This window comes from Eptatretus burgeri, chromosome 1 (assembly GCF_056783735.1).
Source record: "Eptatretus burgeri isolate ZD-2024b chromosome 1, Ebu_testis_v1, whole genome shotgun sequence".
Classification (NCBI taxonomy): Eukaryota; Metazoa; Chordata; class Myxini; order Myxiniformes; family Myxinidae; genus Eptatretus; species Eptatretus burgeri.
Window position 1 is genome coordinate 21,262,690 of NC_140961.1, and position 17,130 is coordinate 21,279,819.

General features: G+C 44.5%; 1 protein-coding gene and 1 long non-coding RNA gene across 7 annotated transcripts in view; one reads left to right on the forward strand and one right to left on the reverse strand.

Moving 5' to 3' along the window:
• The window catches only part of LOC147033986 (equilibrative nucleobase transporter 1-like), a 227,815-nt gene that overhangs the window by 25,530 nt on the left and 185,155 nt on the right, over positions 1–17,130 (reverse strand). For 5 of the 6 annotated variants that reach the window (XM_085874440.1, XM_085874451.1, XM_085874460.1 and 2 more), the window contains 3 exons: positions 11,693–11,829; positions 11,530–11,582; positions 10,875–10,986 (listed from right to left, as the gene is read on the reverse strand). In XM_085874440.1, coding sequence (XP_085730566.1) covers positions 10,875–10,986; positions 11,530–11,582; positions 11,693–11,829 — 302 coding nt within the window. Of the gene's footprint in view, positions 1–10,874; positions 10,987–11,529; positions 11,583–11,692; positions 11,830–17,130 lie in introns of those variants that run through there. The other variant, XM_085874476.1, reaches the window with a different exon arrangement.
• LOC147033989 (uncharacterized) overlaps positions 9,180–17,130 on the forward strand; it is a 73,497-nt gene continuing 65,546 nt past the window's right edge. The window contains exon 1 of the long non-coding RNA XR_015056366.1: positions 9,180–9,295. This is a non-coding gene — a long non-coding RNA (uncharacterized LOC147033989). The remainder of the gene's footprint in view (positions 9,296–17,130) is intronic.

The window sequence follows — 17,130 nt, forward strand, 5'->3', positions numbered from 1 at the left end:
AAAGCAATTGGAGTTTTAGCCTGTATTCGGAGGGGGATCATTTATAAATCAAAAGAGGTGGGATTAACATTGTACAGGAATTTAGTGAGGGCCACATCTGGAATATTGTGTGCAGTTTTGGTCACCACAACTCAGGAAGGACATAAATGCCATGGAGAGGGTTCAGCGCAGGACTACTCGATTGATTCCGGGCCTAGATAGACTCAGCTATGAGGAGGGGCTGAAGGAGACTGGGCTTTATACACTAGAAAGGAGGCAGTTATGAGGCAATATGATAGAGATGTTTTAAATAATGAAAGGTATCGATAAAATGAGTAAAAAAAAAAAAAAAAAAATGACCGTTTTTACAGCCATTTTTCCCTGCTGTGCAGGGGTTAGGCTTTTTCTTGAGGCAATGTTTTTTTTTATGGCCGGATGCCCTTCCTGACGCCAACCCTGGTCGCCTCTTACGACACACAGGGATATGGTACACCTATTCTAACCGGGGCATACACCGGGACCAGTACACTGGTACTCACTTCGCCGACCTCAGATGGATGATAGGCTGAGTCAACCCCCTGGTGTTAATTCAGCAGCCAACGGGGCTTGAACTCAGGATCCTGGGATCCCAAGCCGCCACCCTAACAACTAAGCCAACACCAGGCTATCGATAAAATGAGTGCAGATGAATTATTCAACAAAGTTGACAGTGATAGGACCTGACGCCATAGACTGAGAGTAAAGAAGAGGAGCGTTAAGACGGCAGTAAGGTAGGGGACTTTTACTCAGAGAGTAGTTAATGCATGGAATGGCCTCCCTGGAAATGAAGTGGTGGCAGAAAAAGTACATAAGTTTAAATTAAAATTAGATAGGAACCTGGAAGTTATGGAGAGAGAGAGGGGTATCGGGATATTGACAGGACTTTAAGGTAGTTTTAGCATTGATGGGCAATTGTGTGCATGTGTACGGAGTGCTGTTGGTGGGGTCTTGTCAAGGGATGTTGTGTGGTTGATGTTGCATGTTTTTAACCAAGCCAATGCCCCCTCTCCTTTGAGAAATGGAAATTTAAAAAAAACTACAAAAAAACAACAATTTCTTTAAAAACCTTTTTTTGCAATTCCTTCCTTGGATCTCGTACAGATAGATTGGTGTGGTGTTCATGCAGACATGATGGCTGAATGGCCTCCCCTTGTGTTAGATTTCCTTGTATGGTGTAAAGCCTGACTGCTCTGGGTGCAATACTGATGTTCAAATGCTTGAGCTCAAATGACAACAGAGACAGGTGATCATCCTCTCTTAGGGATCGGACATTGCAGGCACCCACTCAAAAGGACTGCCTCAGGTTAACCCAAGGAGACCGCCGTCTGGAGGACGACACCTCAGCACCACCCTGACACACACGACCGCAATCCAAACCGGGAAGGTTACCCCATGTTTTTCCTCCTCTCATCAAAGAGTTGGGGTCACAAAGGCTTTACCCCAATCCCATCATCCAGTGAGCTGCCTTGTGGAGGACAGCAGCACAGGAGGTGCTCCCATGGAGTGGGTTTTCAGATTTCCTTACATTTGTGGGTTTTGCAGAATGAAGTGTTTTACGGTGGCCGGAGTGCAAATCCTGCCACCAACCTCCTAAAAAAAAGTAACCCAACTGCAGGAGGACGTCTGCAGACAGTTGCACACTAGATATGGATGGCCGTTGGCTCACAAGGAACTCCTCCGCCCTTTGGCAGGTTTTGTTTTTAATCCTGTTGGGTGTCCATATCATACACCCGCCTTACCAGAAAACCTAGTGTGGGAGATGGTTTAGTCGCTGACAACCCGATCATGAAACAGGTGAGTACAGGTTTACATGGTACCTGCAGTAAGGCACAGATCTAATCTGGCTTGACCTGATGAAACTGTTTCAACAATCCATAAAATTAGATTTTTTGGTGTTACCTAGGACCAGAAGACTGAAAGAGATACACGATGGCTGAGACAATAATGAAGAAACTCAAGATGAAACACAGGAATTCCAAGACCAAGCTGACCAAACTTAGAAAGGCTACACTATTTAATGGAGGAACGTCATTCAGACAGAGAAGTGACAGAGGCTCTTCATCAGGCTGAGCTTACATATCGAGATTTACAACAGAAGGATGAGGCTTGCAGTGAAATAATCAGATAGACTGATGAGTTCAAGAAGGAAGAGAAATGGATGGAAGAGTTTCAACAGTCATTTCTTCAATTGAGTATTACAGGGAAGGATTATTGCCAGGGATATGCAATTCATCAACCTGAGTCTGAGAGTGACAATGACAACTGTCCTCCTGAAGTCATCACTGCCAGTGAGCATGCAGAAAGCCAATGGGTTGTCTGTGAGAATGACATAAGTAAAATGTAAGCTGCAGAGCCAGCACAGATGGCAACTAGGAATTAACTTTTTGAAACTAGCAATGAAGTCAGAAGTGAGGTCAAACCATCAACATGCAATTTCAAGACATAAAGGCCAAAGATGCCGAAATTCACCGGAGATGTGAGAGATTATTACATCTTCAGAAAGGATTTCAAGTGTATGGAGGACTCCAGGTGCAGCAAAAGGGATGCCATAACACTGCTCCATGCCTGTGTACAGGGAAAGCTGCTCAAACTGATAAAGGGCATCAGATGAGATTACGAAGCTGCATGGGAATATTTGGATTCCATTTTCGGAGACCAAAGGTTCGTTGCTGATACAATAACACATGACGTCACCATGTTTAAGATACTTTGAGACGGTGAAGATGTAAGATTTTGTGAATTGGTTCACTTGGTAAAACGAAGCTTCGATATGTTGAAATAAGTTGCCTGTCTGAACGGCATGGACGACAGTCATATGCTTGCCATGACTGAGAGGAAAATTAATAACGATGATCGGAAGGTTTGGTTTCATCATCAGGAGCAAGAACAGACACCAGCAAGTCTGCAAATGTTAATGGGGTGGATGACGACCGAAATGAAGTCGACAATGACGGTAACTGCACCAGTGCACTGTAACGCAAGATCTACAGGCTCTGTCAATCACTTCACCATGGTTGAAGACAAGAAACCTGTTCACAAGTGCTGGATTTGCCAATCTTCCAGTCACTGTATCGACCAATATGAGAAGTTTATGACAATGACTCAACCTAATCAGCTGAAAATCATCAAGGAGAACATTTCATGTTTCGCTGTTTGAAGAAAGCTGGAAGGGAACACCAGATGTCCATGTGTAAAAGAAGGTGCCAATGTTGCGAGCAGTTCAATGATGTGTGGTGCAAATATTTCCACCATCCTCTTCGACATACGCGAAATCAAAAGGGTACTGTTGGTGTTGCGCTCGTGAGCAGCAAGACATCCATGCTGCCGATCATCAAGCTGGAGATTATGGTATCACAGGAGAGATGTCAGTGAGGAAACTTGCTTCTGGATTCAGGTGCAGAGATCAGCCTGATCAAGCTTTCCATTGCAGAAAAACTAAAGCTGAAAGGGAATGACATCATGAAGGTTGGCGGTGAAGAGGAGTTGCAGACAAAGCTGGACCGAGTGTACATCCGTTCACTGGATAGTAACGAGAGCCATGCTGTTTCGGTTGAGGGAATACCCTGCATCAATCATGACATTGCCATGGTTCAGATGAATGAGGTAGCTAAGCATTTTGGGCTTCAGAGATAAACTACACCGAGGTTGTGGTTCAGTTGAGCTGCTAGTCAGTATCAATCATGCTAAAATGCATGGGGGAGAGATGAGAGAAGTAGGCGACTTCGTAATATGCCAGTCCTCTTTGGGTTGGGTGATATTTGAAGCTACACCTGGATATAAAGTTCAAGCCAACAAAGTACGACATGTGAAGCTTTCAACGCCGGTAGACATGATAGCTTTCTAGACTAAATCGTCTATGGGAGTGAAGTCAAACTCATCAATGTGAGCCAAGAAAAATCAGTAAGTTAGAGGAAGATTAAGGAGAAATCATAAAGAAATCTTGTCAGAAGGGTGGTAAACAATGGCTCATCTCACATCCATGGAAGAAGGATCCAGACTTACTTCCTGACAATATGGTGAAAGCTGAGAGAATGCTATTGGCTACAAAGCAGATATTATCAAGAAATGCTGAACATGCTGAGGCATATGACCTACAAATGAAATAGATAGATGAAATGAAATTTGCCAGGAGATTGTCTGAAGAAGAAATTAAAACACACATTGGCCCAGTGTACTACATCTCTCACCATGCAGGATTGAGACCACAGAAGAAGAGTACATCAGTCAGAATCATCTTCAACTCATCTGCTGTATTGCAATGTGACTGCCTAAATAACTACAGGTTGAAAGGGCCAGATTTTCTGAACAGTTTGCTTGGAGTCATTCTGCGGTTCAGAGAGATTGCTGTGGCCATATATGGAGGCATTGTGAAAATGTACCACTGTTGATTCCCTGACATGATAAACATGTTCATCGATTCCTGTTGAGAAATTTGCAGACAGATAAGAAGCCGCATGTGTACGTCAAGACGGTACTGGCCTTTGTTGATAAGCCTGCTTCACCTAGAGCTCGAATGACACTGAGAATGACGGCAGAATCGGGAGAAAGCAGGTATCCACAGGCTGCTCATGTCCTAACACAGAATACTTACATGGATGATATCTGTGATTCTGTAATCACGGTATCAGAAACACAGAAGCTGACAACTGATATGGATAAAGTGTTGGCTGAGGGCAGATTTGAAGTTAAAGACTGTCTGTCAAATAGGCCCTTCAGAGAAGATGGCACCGGTGGGAAGGAGGGTGCAATAAAGCTGCTAGATGTTCTGACCGGAGTGGAGAAGGTGCTGGGAACAGTGCGGAATCATGATAAGGATGTTTTCGCATATGGAGTAAAGGTGAATGTGAATGATTGGCTCATTTTCAATGAGACAAACGCTGAGCTGAAGCTGACAAAACTGTGAATGCTGAGTGAAGTTGCACGCATCTTTGATCTAATAGGAGTTGCTGCACCATTCCTGATATGAGCAAAAATCGGAATACAGTGACTATGGCAAGGGGATAGGTTGGGATGAAAGGCTTCCGATAGTAGAGCAGACCGAGTGGATGAGACAATTCAGAAAAATGGAAGACCTGAATGATGTGACATTTCAAAGGTGTCTCACCCCACCGAAATTTGTTGGATCTCTGACACTTTGCATATTTTCTGATGCATCTGAAGATGCTTTTGGTGTCTGTGCATATCTCAGATGGCCTCTCAGCAGTGAGGAATATGATGTCAGATTTATCATGGCAAAATAAAGAGTAGCTATCACAACTGAAGAAGCTGACCGTACTGACACTCGAGTTACAAGCTCTGGTGATGGCTACCAGACTCAACACAACAATCATGGAAGAATTATGACTGCAGATAAAATGGGCCATCTTTATGTCAGATAGCATGATTGGGTTGGCATGGAATTGTAAACAAGCCAGAGGGTTCAAGTCATTTGTATCTGCAAGAATTGGGGAGATTCAAATCCCTCCCAATGGAGACATGTGCCCAGATAACTTAATCCAGCAGATGATGTTTCTCAAGGTATACCTGCACAGCTGCTCAGTAGCAGATGGAAACATGGACCTGACTTCCTGCTCTCACCGCAAGAAGACTGACCAAAGGACAAATCATTGCCCGACCAGACAGAAGTGGAAAGAGAATGACACAAATGACACAAATGTCAGATGAAGTCGAGTGAAGAAAATGATGCAACTGAAAGAACGGGACCTCTTACACCACATGAGTTATATAAGGCTGAGAGTTCCTGGATTAGGGAAGCCAAGAAGACCCTTCGACATCATATTGATGGAGGTGAATTCAAGGATAAGCCCCTTTTTGGATGACGAGGGAGTTATCAGAGTTGGCGATACGGCAGGTGAATCTATGATGTCCGACGAGTCAAAGCATCCATCCAGCACTACTTCCACATAGCCCTCGGATATCTTTACTGATTAAATGTCAGATGCACCAGTATGGTTACAATGGAGTGGCAACCATAGCAGCAAAAACCAGAAGGAAATACTGGATCATAAAAGTACACAAGCTCGCCAAGTCTATTAAGTTCAGATTTATTTATTTTATTTTTTATTATTGCATGCATTGTCGAGGCTCGTGTGAGATCCAACACAACACACAACACAAAACAAGGGGGACAGGAGACAAGAGGGGTGGGAGAGGGAAGGACAAAATAGTGGGGAAGAGACATTATGAGATCTGTGGAAGGGAGAGGGATGGGGCAGGGAACACGGGGTATACAAGATGGACACGAGAGCGACTTTCAGGAAGGAAAGCAGGGAATTTGAAGAAGGTGGGTTTGGGGTGGATTAACGGGGGTAGAAAAGATCATGGTTTTGGATGGTGAAAGATAAGTGGTGGTGGTGAACAGCTGTTTTGAAGGCCTGGAGGGAAGAATGCGATTGAAGAGAGTGAGGGAGTTTATTCCAAAGGTGGGAAAAGAGAGGAATGAAAGAGTGAAGGTGAGCAGTGATTCATGATTTTGTTCGTTTTACCAGAAGGGGGTTGCTGGCAGACCTTGAGTGCCCTGCGGAAATATGGGGGGGGGGGCATATCGCAGATAGAGCGGGACGAGGGGGGGTGAGACCAGATAGGAGACTAGAAGACAGAAGAAAGACCACCAACCTACCTGTGGTGACAGAGTGAGAGGCCCAAAGACTCAGCTTCACCGTGAGAGATACCAATGATCCGAAATGCCTTAGTTTCCACAGCGTGAAGCCAAGTAAGGTGAGAGGCAGGAACACCAGCCCAGAGGGGAGAGCAGTACTCCATCAAGCTGCGGACAAAAGCTCTGTATGTGCTCAGGAGTTCAGGTGGGTCGAGGAATGATGGAGGATTCCCATTCGGCGACTGGCTTTGGAGGCCAGGTTGGAAATGTGGCTTTCCCAGGAAAGATCATGGCAGTTAGTGAGACCCAGATGCTTGAATGAAAGGATTTCTTCCAGAGGATTGTTGAGAAAGTGTGTGTGAGTGTGTGTGTGGGGGGGGAGGGGGGTGGGGGTTCCAAACGGTCCTTTTGGAGAGACATAGTGAGATTTGTCAGGATTTAAAGACATGTTCCACGTGTTGGACAAGTTTGTGATTTTATCCAGATCTGCAGAGGGAAGAAGCTGCTGCTTGCTGATCTTAGGGATGAGGGATGACAGATGGTAAGGCAGAGGGTATAGTCATCAGCAAAGAGATAAAGAGGACTTTCCAGAGTCAGAGAGATCATTGATGAAAACCAGAAAAAGAACAGGGTGCAGAATGCTGCCTTGAGGAACTCCAGCTTGAACAGGAAGAGGGGATGAGAGAACTCCATTTAGGGCCACACGTTGGCTGTGACAGGAGAGGAAGTCTGTGAGCCATGAGTGGATACCATAGGAAGAAAGTTTGGTGAGCAGGGCAGGGTGCCAGACTGTGTCAAAAGCACGCGATATGTCTACGGATATGGCTCTGATTTAATGTCTGGCATTGAGTACCTCCATCCAATGTTGGGAGAGCAGAAGCAGCATATCCAGGGTAGAGTGACCTGGTCTGAAACCAAATTGATGACAGGAAATCAAGCCATTGGAGAAGAGGAAGGATTTAATGTCTGAAGTGATGATGGATTCCATCACCTTGCTGATGATTGGGAGAAGGTTGATTGGTCTGTAGTTGCAGCGATTTTTTTTTTGCATCTTTTTTATGCAGAGTGGTAATGTTTGCTGATTTCCAAGCAGATGGCAGATGACATTGAGCAAATGAGAGGGTGAATAGAACCAGAGAGTGGGTGAGCAAGAGCAGAGGAGCAGGTTTTTAGAACACGTGGGCTGATGCCGTCTGGACCAGTTGCAGAATCTGAGTCAAAGTTTGACAGCAAGCTCTCCACTTTGTCAGAGGAAAAGGACACAAAGTCCAGGGACAGTTGGGTGCGACTGGGTAAGATGGGTACAGAAAGCGATGTGTTCTGGACACAAGATCTAGATGCAAACACTGAGTTTAGGTATTCAGCCTTTTCATGTGTGGTATCAGCAGTGGGGCCATTTGAGGTAAGGGAGGGATGGAGGGGGAACATACACCAGAAACAGATTTGATTAGATGCCACCAGGATTTGGAGAAGGGAGAGAGGTTTGAGAGTTCAGACTTGAGATTAGAAAGATGTTGATTTCTGGCTCTCCTTAGGGTATACACACACTTGTTCCAAGCTTTATGGAAGGAACTGAGATCACCCTCAGTTGGGTTTGCTTTAATTTTGTATTTTGGGATGTGCATTTAGCTGAGAAATGGAGCATCGAGTAGAATATCAGGTGATAGCTCACTTTCCAAGGCATCACATGGCACCATTTACTCCACCGTTCTACGAAACATCCTGTGATAACTTTGGTCCATACCTTGTGAAGGTTGGACACAATAAAACGACCAAACACTATGGGGTCATCTTCACCTGTTTCAAGGGGAGCAGTTCATCTGGACTCTAGAGCTCACAGTGGACTGTTCAACAATGGAGTTCAGGCAATTATTGCAGCAACTTATTGCTATCATGGGACAACCAGTATACCTGTTGAATGATAACAGGACACAATTGGTAGTAGGTGCAGAGAAAGAACTACAAAAGATGATAAAGGGATGGAGTGATGATGAACTTCGAGTGTGGAGTGGAGGTTTATCAACCCAGCAGCACCACACCAGAATTGCTCTGTGGAACCCCTGGTGAAAAATTGTAAGTTTACAATGAGAAAGGCCATCGGAGATCAGGTTTTAACACACTTTGAGTTATACTCGTGCCCGCTGGATGTAGCAAACTTTCTCATCCAACGTCCTATTGGCCATGTTCCCAATGACTCAGATGACGGTGCGTATTTGTGCCCAAACGATATGCTGCTCGGAGGAGCATCAAGTGAAGTCAATCAAGGGCCTTTCAGAGAGACATGAAATCCGAGGCATCGAGTTGAGTTTGTGCAAAGGGTGGTTGATTCGTTTTGGATATGCAGGACCAGAGATGTGTTCCCATTCACCTCATTTGGGGGAGGTGGGGGGAGGGGGGGATGTTTTGTGGAGCGAAATAAAAATGGATGATACAGTGCTTGGAAATAACGTTTTTGTGATACAATATAATGGAGTTATACGAACGATGTTATGTGACCACGTGTAGATAATTGCGGAGCAATCTCGAAGACTTGACGTTGCAACATCGCGATAACTTTGTGTGTCGACCCAAAAGCGATGCTACCTTTGAAAACGGTGTTTGCACGGTTTTGAAGGTGGAGTCTGTTAAACCACTTTGGTTTGCTAAACTCAGAGATAAGCCAATCAGCATCCTGCAAAAGTGAGTTTATTAACGGAAAAATGACGCTTTTACGGGCAAATGGTTGATAGTGTGCATCAATGCTGTTCCTTATAATGAACGATGTACTGCAGCGGACATTTTATAATGAACATGAATGACCTATTTGTGAAATGTATGATTTGTCGAAGTGAGGATGATGGTCAAAATATATTTCATAACCTAACGCTGATAGAAGGACAAGGCTGATAAAAATGGCCTTTTTTTGTTTGGTATTTTTTCAGATCAAATAAGCATGATCGACACAGTTTGAAGTGGGACTGCTGATACTACGTTTGTGGTTTCAATCATCGTTTCAACAATCCATGTTCCAATGGTTATAACAGCAAAAGGAAAGGCTAAGGTAGAGAGCTTTTGCTGTGCTAAAAGGCCAAGATTCTCAGATGCCATGGATCCAAGCCAGCTCGGCCATTTCTGGCAGGGATGGCAAAATCATGTCCAAAAAGCATTTGGGGAAATTAGCGATGAAAATTGCGTTCCATAAACTTGCAATAACGCCATGTCTGAAACATTATACACTTGAACGATTTTAGAGAAGCACAGTGTTAAATGCGCGGATGCATGGTCACTGAAAGAGGCGAATACGTCGGAGTGTTCACCTGTGCAAAGTGTCATTTCAAAGAACTTCGGTAGTTTTACCACATTTAAAGTCTCTACTGTATTAGAACAGAGTGAGGGTGGGGATGGAGAGTGAATGGCACAGACAGGGGATGATGAGGAAGGGAGAAGAGACCCAGGAATGAGAAAGGGGCCCATTGAGACCTGGGATTTGAGAGATATGATAGACCTAGATGTCGAGTAGTGAGTGACAGAGACCTGGGAAGTGAGTGGTGGAGTGTAAGTGACTTGCAAAGAGAGGTGGAGGAAGTGTTTACCTCAAACCAGAAAGGTGGGGGTGGGGTTGGGGTGAACCCATATCGATATAGATGAAGATTGACCGGAAGGGAGTGAGCAGGGAGTAAATATGAAAGAGGATAAAGCAAGCAAAACAAAGTTAAACACAAAGCTATTTTAGTCATACAGAACGTATTTACACAAACTTATTGTCAGTTAAATAATTAAGAAATTATCCATCATAGTTGTGTATTTCAAACAAGATCAAGAGTGTCATAAATCACGGATTCGTAGGCAGGAAAAAGCGAGTGCAAATGGCCTCAGTAGTTTGGCATGGTAAGAGGGGTAAATATGGGTTACTTGATAGAAGAATGAATTCAAGGTAGAATGAAACTCAGGTGGTGGCGTGCTCGCCTCTGAGTAGTCGTGTCACAGATTTCTTCTTGTGTGGATTTCAATACGAATAAAATTACCATTCTGGTGCAGTCTGCAGGAAGAGCCATGTGTCGTGAACGTTAAGATGCAGGCCATTGTGGCCATTGTGTACTGGTAATGTAGCCAAATTCCTTTGCAGGAGACCAAATAGGGTATTCGCTAAACTATGGAGGGACGTGGATGGTAAAATTCGATTATGTTAAGGGTAAGAATGGAGCTAGTACAAACAAGATAATTAAATCAAGAGGGTGTTGATATGATGAAGGTATGATGAGTCAACTGGCCTTCTTACCATGTGTGGATGCTCCTTGCTGAAAGAAACCAAAGGCAACTGGAGGAGCAAAGGAATTGCTGAAGCTGACATCATGAGCCCAATCAACTTTGCAAAGTGAGCCGATGGGAACCTGAAAACAGTCACGTGGTTAGAGGTTTGCAGTCAAGCCCCGATCAAACTTGGGGGTGACTCTTGCTGAAGGATCATATGCTCACAGCAAGAAACTAGAAAACTTGGTAGAGCACACACCTCCGCTAGGCTGAACAGTTTATCTTTTGTGTCCCACTGATTGGTCGGATCTGGATCTGGACCTGAACCAAAATTGAATTGGCTTGTTCTGGTCACCAAACCCACTCATCCACCTAGTTCTGTCATAATTCATCCATAACTTTTTGAAATATCATGCTGTAGTGCAACACAAGAACTCAAACTTTTGTATTCACACTGGAATATCATAACATCAAAAACATTTTTGTCAAACATCAGAACCTTGCAGGTCATACAAAGAAACTGCAAAACAGAAGGTGAACAAAATTTTTTTTAAAAAGATCCCAAAACGGTGTGTAATGATGAATTAAATGTCAAAAAGGAATAATGTTCCTTTATAAGCATATATAAGGACAACAAAAATACCATATATTCAATTAAAGAGAAGAGATAACAAAACACTTACACAATGGCGATGAAAGCCGCATTGCCACCATAAATAAAAGTCATGCTCATCACCTGCACAAAGGTGTGTGTTCATGTAGTTAGACAACTTCTAAAAATACAACAAAGGTTCTTTTTCAGAATTAAACTTGCTGTAAGAAAGAGCAAAAAAAAGCGAGTTGAACCTGTAGACAAAAGGCCAATCCTTGAGCCTGAAGCTTGGGTATGGCTGCAACCCCAGCAAAGGCAATGCCCAAAAGTGATGTCAAACCCAGAGATGGGATGGTGCTTCCCAAACCAGCAAATCGAACATCCTTCCTTCCTGCAATGGTGTGGCCCAGTGCACAAATATGTTAAACATCAATTGCTTCAAAGTGATTACATAACTGAACTTTTAGTATACAATGCCATCGAAGAGCAGGATGGTAACATGGCATAAGAAAGGTAATGTATAGATAATGCTACAACAATTGCAAGGGAGGAGAGGAGGAGGAGGAGAAATGAGAGGCAGAGGAGAAGGAAAGAATGGAATAAACTGTGAGTAAGAAAGCTTGAATGAGGGAGAGTTCATGGGGAAGAAAAAGATCTTGAGTGGAGATGAAGGATGACATGAGATGGTGGTGCACTGCCAACAGGAAGTCAGCGATGGAAGAATGGGATTGCACTGTCTCTTGGAATGCATTTCCACAAGTGGGAGGAAAGACGAACAAAACAGTGGAGATTAGCAGCGAGTCAGAATTTTGGTAAAAGTGTTTTCATGGCAGATGGAGCATGACCGAAACAGAGGGTGAAAAAAAGTGAGGAGACTAACCTGTCCATGATGGGATGCAGGCAGTAAAAGAGCAGAGAAGACGAAAATATTTTGTAAATGCATTTTATTTCTCTGTTGATGTTGAACAGGGGCTGTAGCCTGCTGTGATGATGGAAATTAATATCTCAGTGTTAGCTTCCCATGAACTGCAGACAGGTTGGCCATTCCTGACCACACCCACAGCTTTCCATGAGAGGAAAAAAAGGACCGGGAGCCGTGAGCGGATAGTGTGAGCGCGAACTTTATTCGACGGGTTCAGTCTCCAAGGGTTGCTTTATGAAAGATTCACTGCCAGGGACGATTTAGTAAGTATCCTGGCATGATTATAAACATAAAGGGAGATAGTTTAACAGGTGTGCGGGCCATCCTTGGTGATTTTCGTCCAATGATTGAGATGCTCAGTGAGCTGCAGTCGACGGCAGCCTCGTGTGGTTTTGGACTATCCCATAGCCGTTGGACATGATGTGAAGTTGTATCACCGCAAAGCATCCAGGTTAAAATGGCACTGTATACATTCCTCCATGAAGGATAGCTGATGAAGGACAAAAGCACCTGTGGAAATGATTTCATGAATGCTGTACATATCTTGATTGTTGTTTGAGTTGATGTTTTCCATTGGAGATTTATCACTGTCGCTTCATTTCAGAGCTCTCCTCAGCATGTAGGCTGAATGGATGAAGCCACTGTCTTCATTACGGTTAATGGTTGCAAGTTTGGGGAAAATAAATCTCATTCCATGTGAGAACTTTGATTGGTCTTGCTTCTTTAATTAGAGCGAGCCACCTCATTCGGTTGAAGGAGATCAGTAGGTCATGTGCTTCAGCTTCTATGTAGGTAATTCAAATAAAATTATATTGAGAGCCTTTCTTTTCACAGCATCCAGGAAAGAGATGAGAAGTGGCAGCACCAGCCGGTAGTGGAGAGTCGTATTCCATTGAGATCTGGACAAAGACCTTGTCGGTCATGAGAAATTAATATTTATCAAGGAAAGACAATCAGATAGAAGATAACCAGTCTGTGGCTGGCATTGGAGGCCAGCTTGGATCCATCATCTGCTCCAGAGAGGTCCTGAAAATGATGGTGAGGCCCATAACCTCAAGCGATTGAACCTCTTCCAGCAGTTGATTATGGAAATGCAGCGGTTGGTTTATGAGATGATGCCTCCAGAGATGCAGGGTGAGAGCATGATATTTACCTGGATTGAATGACATTCCATTTGTGAGGCCAGAATCTTGTCCTTTCACAGCCAGCAGAGAGAGAAGCAGCTGCTGCTGTCCTGTCAGTGTGATGGGTGTGGACCATCGCTGTAATTTTACTTATCCTGGACATGGTTCAAGCTCTGCCAAGCACTATTGATTTTGAGAGGCTGCCAAAGCTCCAGCTCGGAGGTTCGAGTTTGTAGCATTACTTAGGACAGGAATTGCAATTCAGCCAGAGTGCTGGCTCCAACTACCTACTCTTTGCGAAAGAAAGCATTAGATCTTTAATGTCCAGTACAAATCGATATGGGTCGAGGTCAGGTCAGATCAAGTGTGGAATCATGTGCAGAAGCCGTGCGTCACCACATCCACTTTCGACCAGTACTCCAGGTGCCCCCATATAGCCCCCATATAGCCCATCCCCATCTCCTCAAGATGTTTATCAAACTGCTGCAAAAAATAAGGCAGATGATCGGTCCGTTGGTCTCCTCCACTCATGAGGCTCTCTTGCTGAGAGAATCTGGTAAGCAGGATCAGCATCAGGTAAATGAGCCATTAATCCATACAGACACAGCTAACGCTCACAGACAATAAAGGTAACAAATGTCATCTTTGTCTCTCTCAGCAAATTCTCATTCGGCCCAAATGCTCATAAGACACCAGCAATAGCCAAGGATTCTCCGAAGTGACCTGGTACCGAAGGTGTTAAGTCTTTGTCTCAGATTCTTGGACAGAGTCCAAGTCTCACATCCATAGAGCAAGACTGGAAGCACCAAGGACTTAACAACTCAGACTTTTGTCTTCCTACATAGGTACCGACAGCACCACACCACATGGTCCAGTGAATCTATGACTCCCTTGGCCCAACCCAGACATCCACCAACCTCGAGCTCACAATATGCGGAAAAAAGAATATCACTGCCAAGGTAAATGAATCTCTCTGTGACTTCAACATCCTTGCCACAGACAGGTACAGATAAGAAAGCAGCATGCAAGATGTCATTGAAAGCCTGGATCTTGGTCTTGACCCAGGAGACCCATAATCCCAGTGGCTCCGACTCCTCATTCAACGCCACGAGGGCCCTCAGAAGGATGTCCAACGTCTCCGCAAAGGTGACTGCATCATCTGCAAAATGAAGGTCAGCGATCTTGAAATTCCTAAACGATGCACCATGGCTTGATCTTTCTGACATCCACCCCAAAATGCAGTACGTACAAGCGCTGAAAAGTGTGTGGGCCAGTTTACACCACTGATGAACTCCAATAACAACAGGAAATACATAAGTGATGGAACCAGCACTCCTCACAACACTCTCAGTTCCAGAGTGTAGTTCAGAAATCAGATCGATCAGCTTTGATGGCACACACGAAGACCGAAAATTCTCCAGAGGGCATCAAGATTCACTGAATCAAACACTTTGCAGATAGCAACATCGGCTGTTAGCAGCCCATGCCAAAACTCTCATCTCAGTGTGATGAGGACCAGAATAGCAAGGGTACAGTAAATTGTTGACCTCTTTGGTGTAAAGTCAGACTGCTCTGGGCACTGGTGCTCAAGCAGATGTTGGCAAACCATATAAAAAATTATCCGAGTAAAGACCTTGCCTGGAACTGAGAGCAGCATCACCCCTCAGTATTGCAGTCCTGGCGATCACCCCTCCCTTTCCAGAGAGAGAGAGAGAGAGAGAGAGAGAGAGAGAGAGAGAGAGAGAGGGAGGATATAACAAGGCCCCTCTTCCATGATGCCTGAGCTCAAAACAGAGCACAGAACTGCGTGCAACAACACGGGTGCAGCATTTCCACCATCCTTGAGAAGTTCAGCATGGATGCCACAGATCCTTGGAGCTTTGTCCCCTTTCAACTGGTTCACCACAGCCGATCAAGCAAAGGCTCTCCGGTTCTGGGTTTGGAGCATCGGCAGGTCTCTTTCATGGCTCGCTGCCGACTTTCTCAAAGTTACGTTTCCGGTTGTTATCTGTCCCGTTTTAACTGTATATTTTCTCACCTACATGTTACTGTGTGTTCCGAGTTCGGTTTTGTTTCAAAAAATCGTGCTATTTTGTGGGTTTTCGTCGACCTTGTCTTACCAGGTTCCTTGAGGCCTACCCATCCTTGCCCTCTTGGTGTATGATCATGTTTACTTGTATTCTCTCCCGATTACCATCAATTCCTATTTCCCCATTTTCACAATGTTCCCCATCCCTCCCAATCGAAACACGCTGTTTCCTGTCTTAAATAAAAAAAAAAAACTACCTTTCTCCCTGCACACCCACGAGTCCCGATCTTTCTTCTTCTTCTTCCTCTTCCTATTCTCCCTCTTCTTCCTCCTGCCGGCACACCATCTTTATTCTACTGTGCTGACCCTCTCTCGCCCTGGCCTTCACGATTCCTTCCTACAACCTTCCATTCCCGAATCTTACCTATTCTTCAAAAATCAATAATCTTCCTTGTATCCTTTCGATCTATAACACCTCCTGTAACCACGTGTCTCTCGACTCTTCCTGATACTTTTCATCCACCCAGCAGCTTTACTCTACGTTTACAGTCCCAAATTCACCACACACTTCCACGATTTTACTTCAACCTTCCCTTTTCCGAATGTTATGCAATCCTTCTTTAAAATAAATACATTCACTTTTGACGATACACCTCCCATCGTCACGTGCTTCTCCCAAAACCACGTGATCTGTTTCCACCCCCTGCGTTTACCAATCCAAATTCACCATTCACCTCACGATTTTTTCGACAACACTTCCATTACCTGATCTGATGAAAACTCTCTCAAACATTAATAATAATAATAATAATAATGATAATAACAAAAACGATCTCTTATAATGCTTCATCTTCCTCTTTCACACATGTGGTACTCCACTGTATCATAATGCACTCCTCTTCCACGATTTCAACAGACTGCTCTCAATTCGACCTTTCCTTCATACCTTGCCTAAAAAATCCAACTGTTACAGCGTTTCATCTCTCCATTCTCCTTTATTGCATCCATCAAGAAATGTGTTTAATCGCATCTCTGACCTAAAACTTAAAAAAAAACCCAGTTTGCTATGAATATTCGCTTTCCATCAACCATTCTTTTTTCCAACTTCAATGCCAACTCACCCGTCTCACCCCTCCCTCTCAAAGCAACCATCACAATATTCTCCCTCCAAGCCTCCTCTCACCTCTATCAACCCCCCTCACCTTTCTCCCTCAACTCTCCCCACTCACCCTTCTCCCACAATTCACCCCCCCTCACTCACCCTTCTCAAAGTTCCCCCCCCTCTCCTCCACAAAGCTGCATCCTTCCCATGCCCTCTCATCTCCATCTCATCACTTCACCTCCTCAAATCCTCAACTGCCTTCTGCCCACTCTCTTCCCCCCCTCTCCCCCAGCACTACAGAGCCGTTTCTCCTCCTCATCTGGCCCCTCCCCTAGCGATTCTGCAATCCCCCACACTCTCTCAACAACCCTCCTGACCTCCCCCCTTCCTCCCTTGTCCGACCCTCCCCCTCCCATCCCACCCCCTGCACCCAAAGCCTCCTCCCCTCATTCTTCATTAACTGTGTGGACCTCAAATATCCGGGGCCTTCGCTCAAACCTTTCAGATCTCTCCAC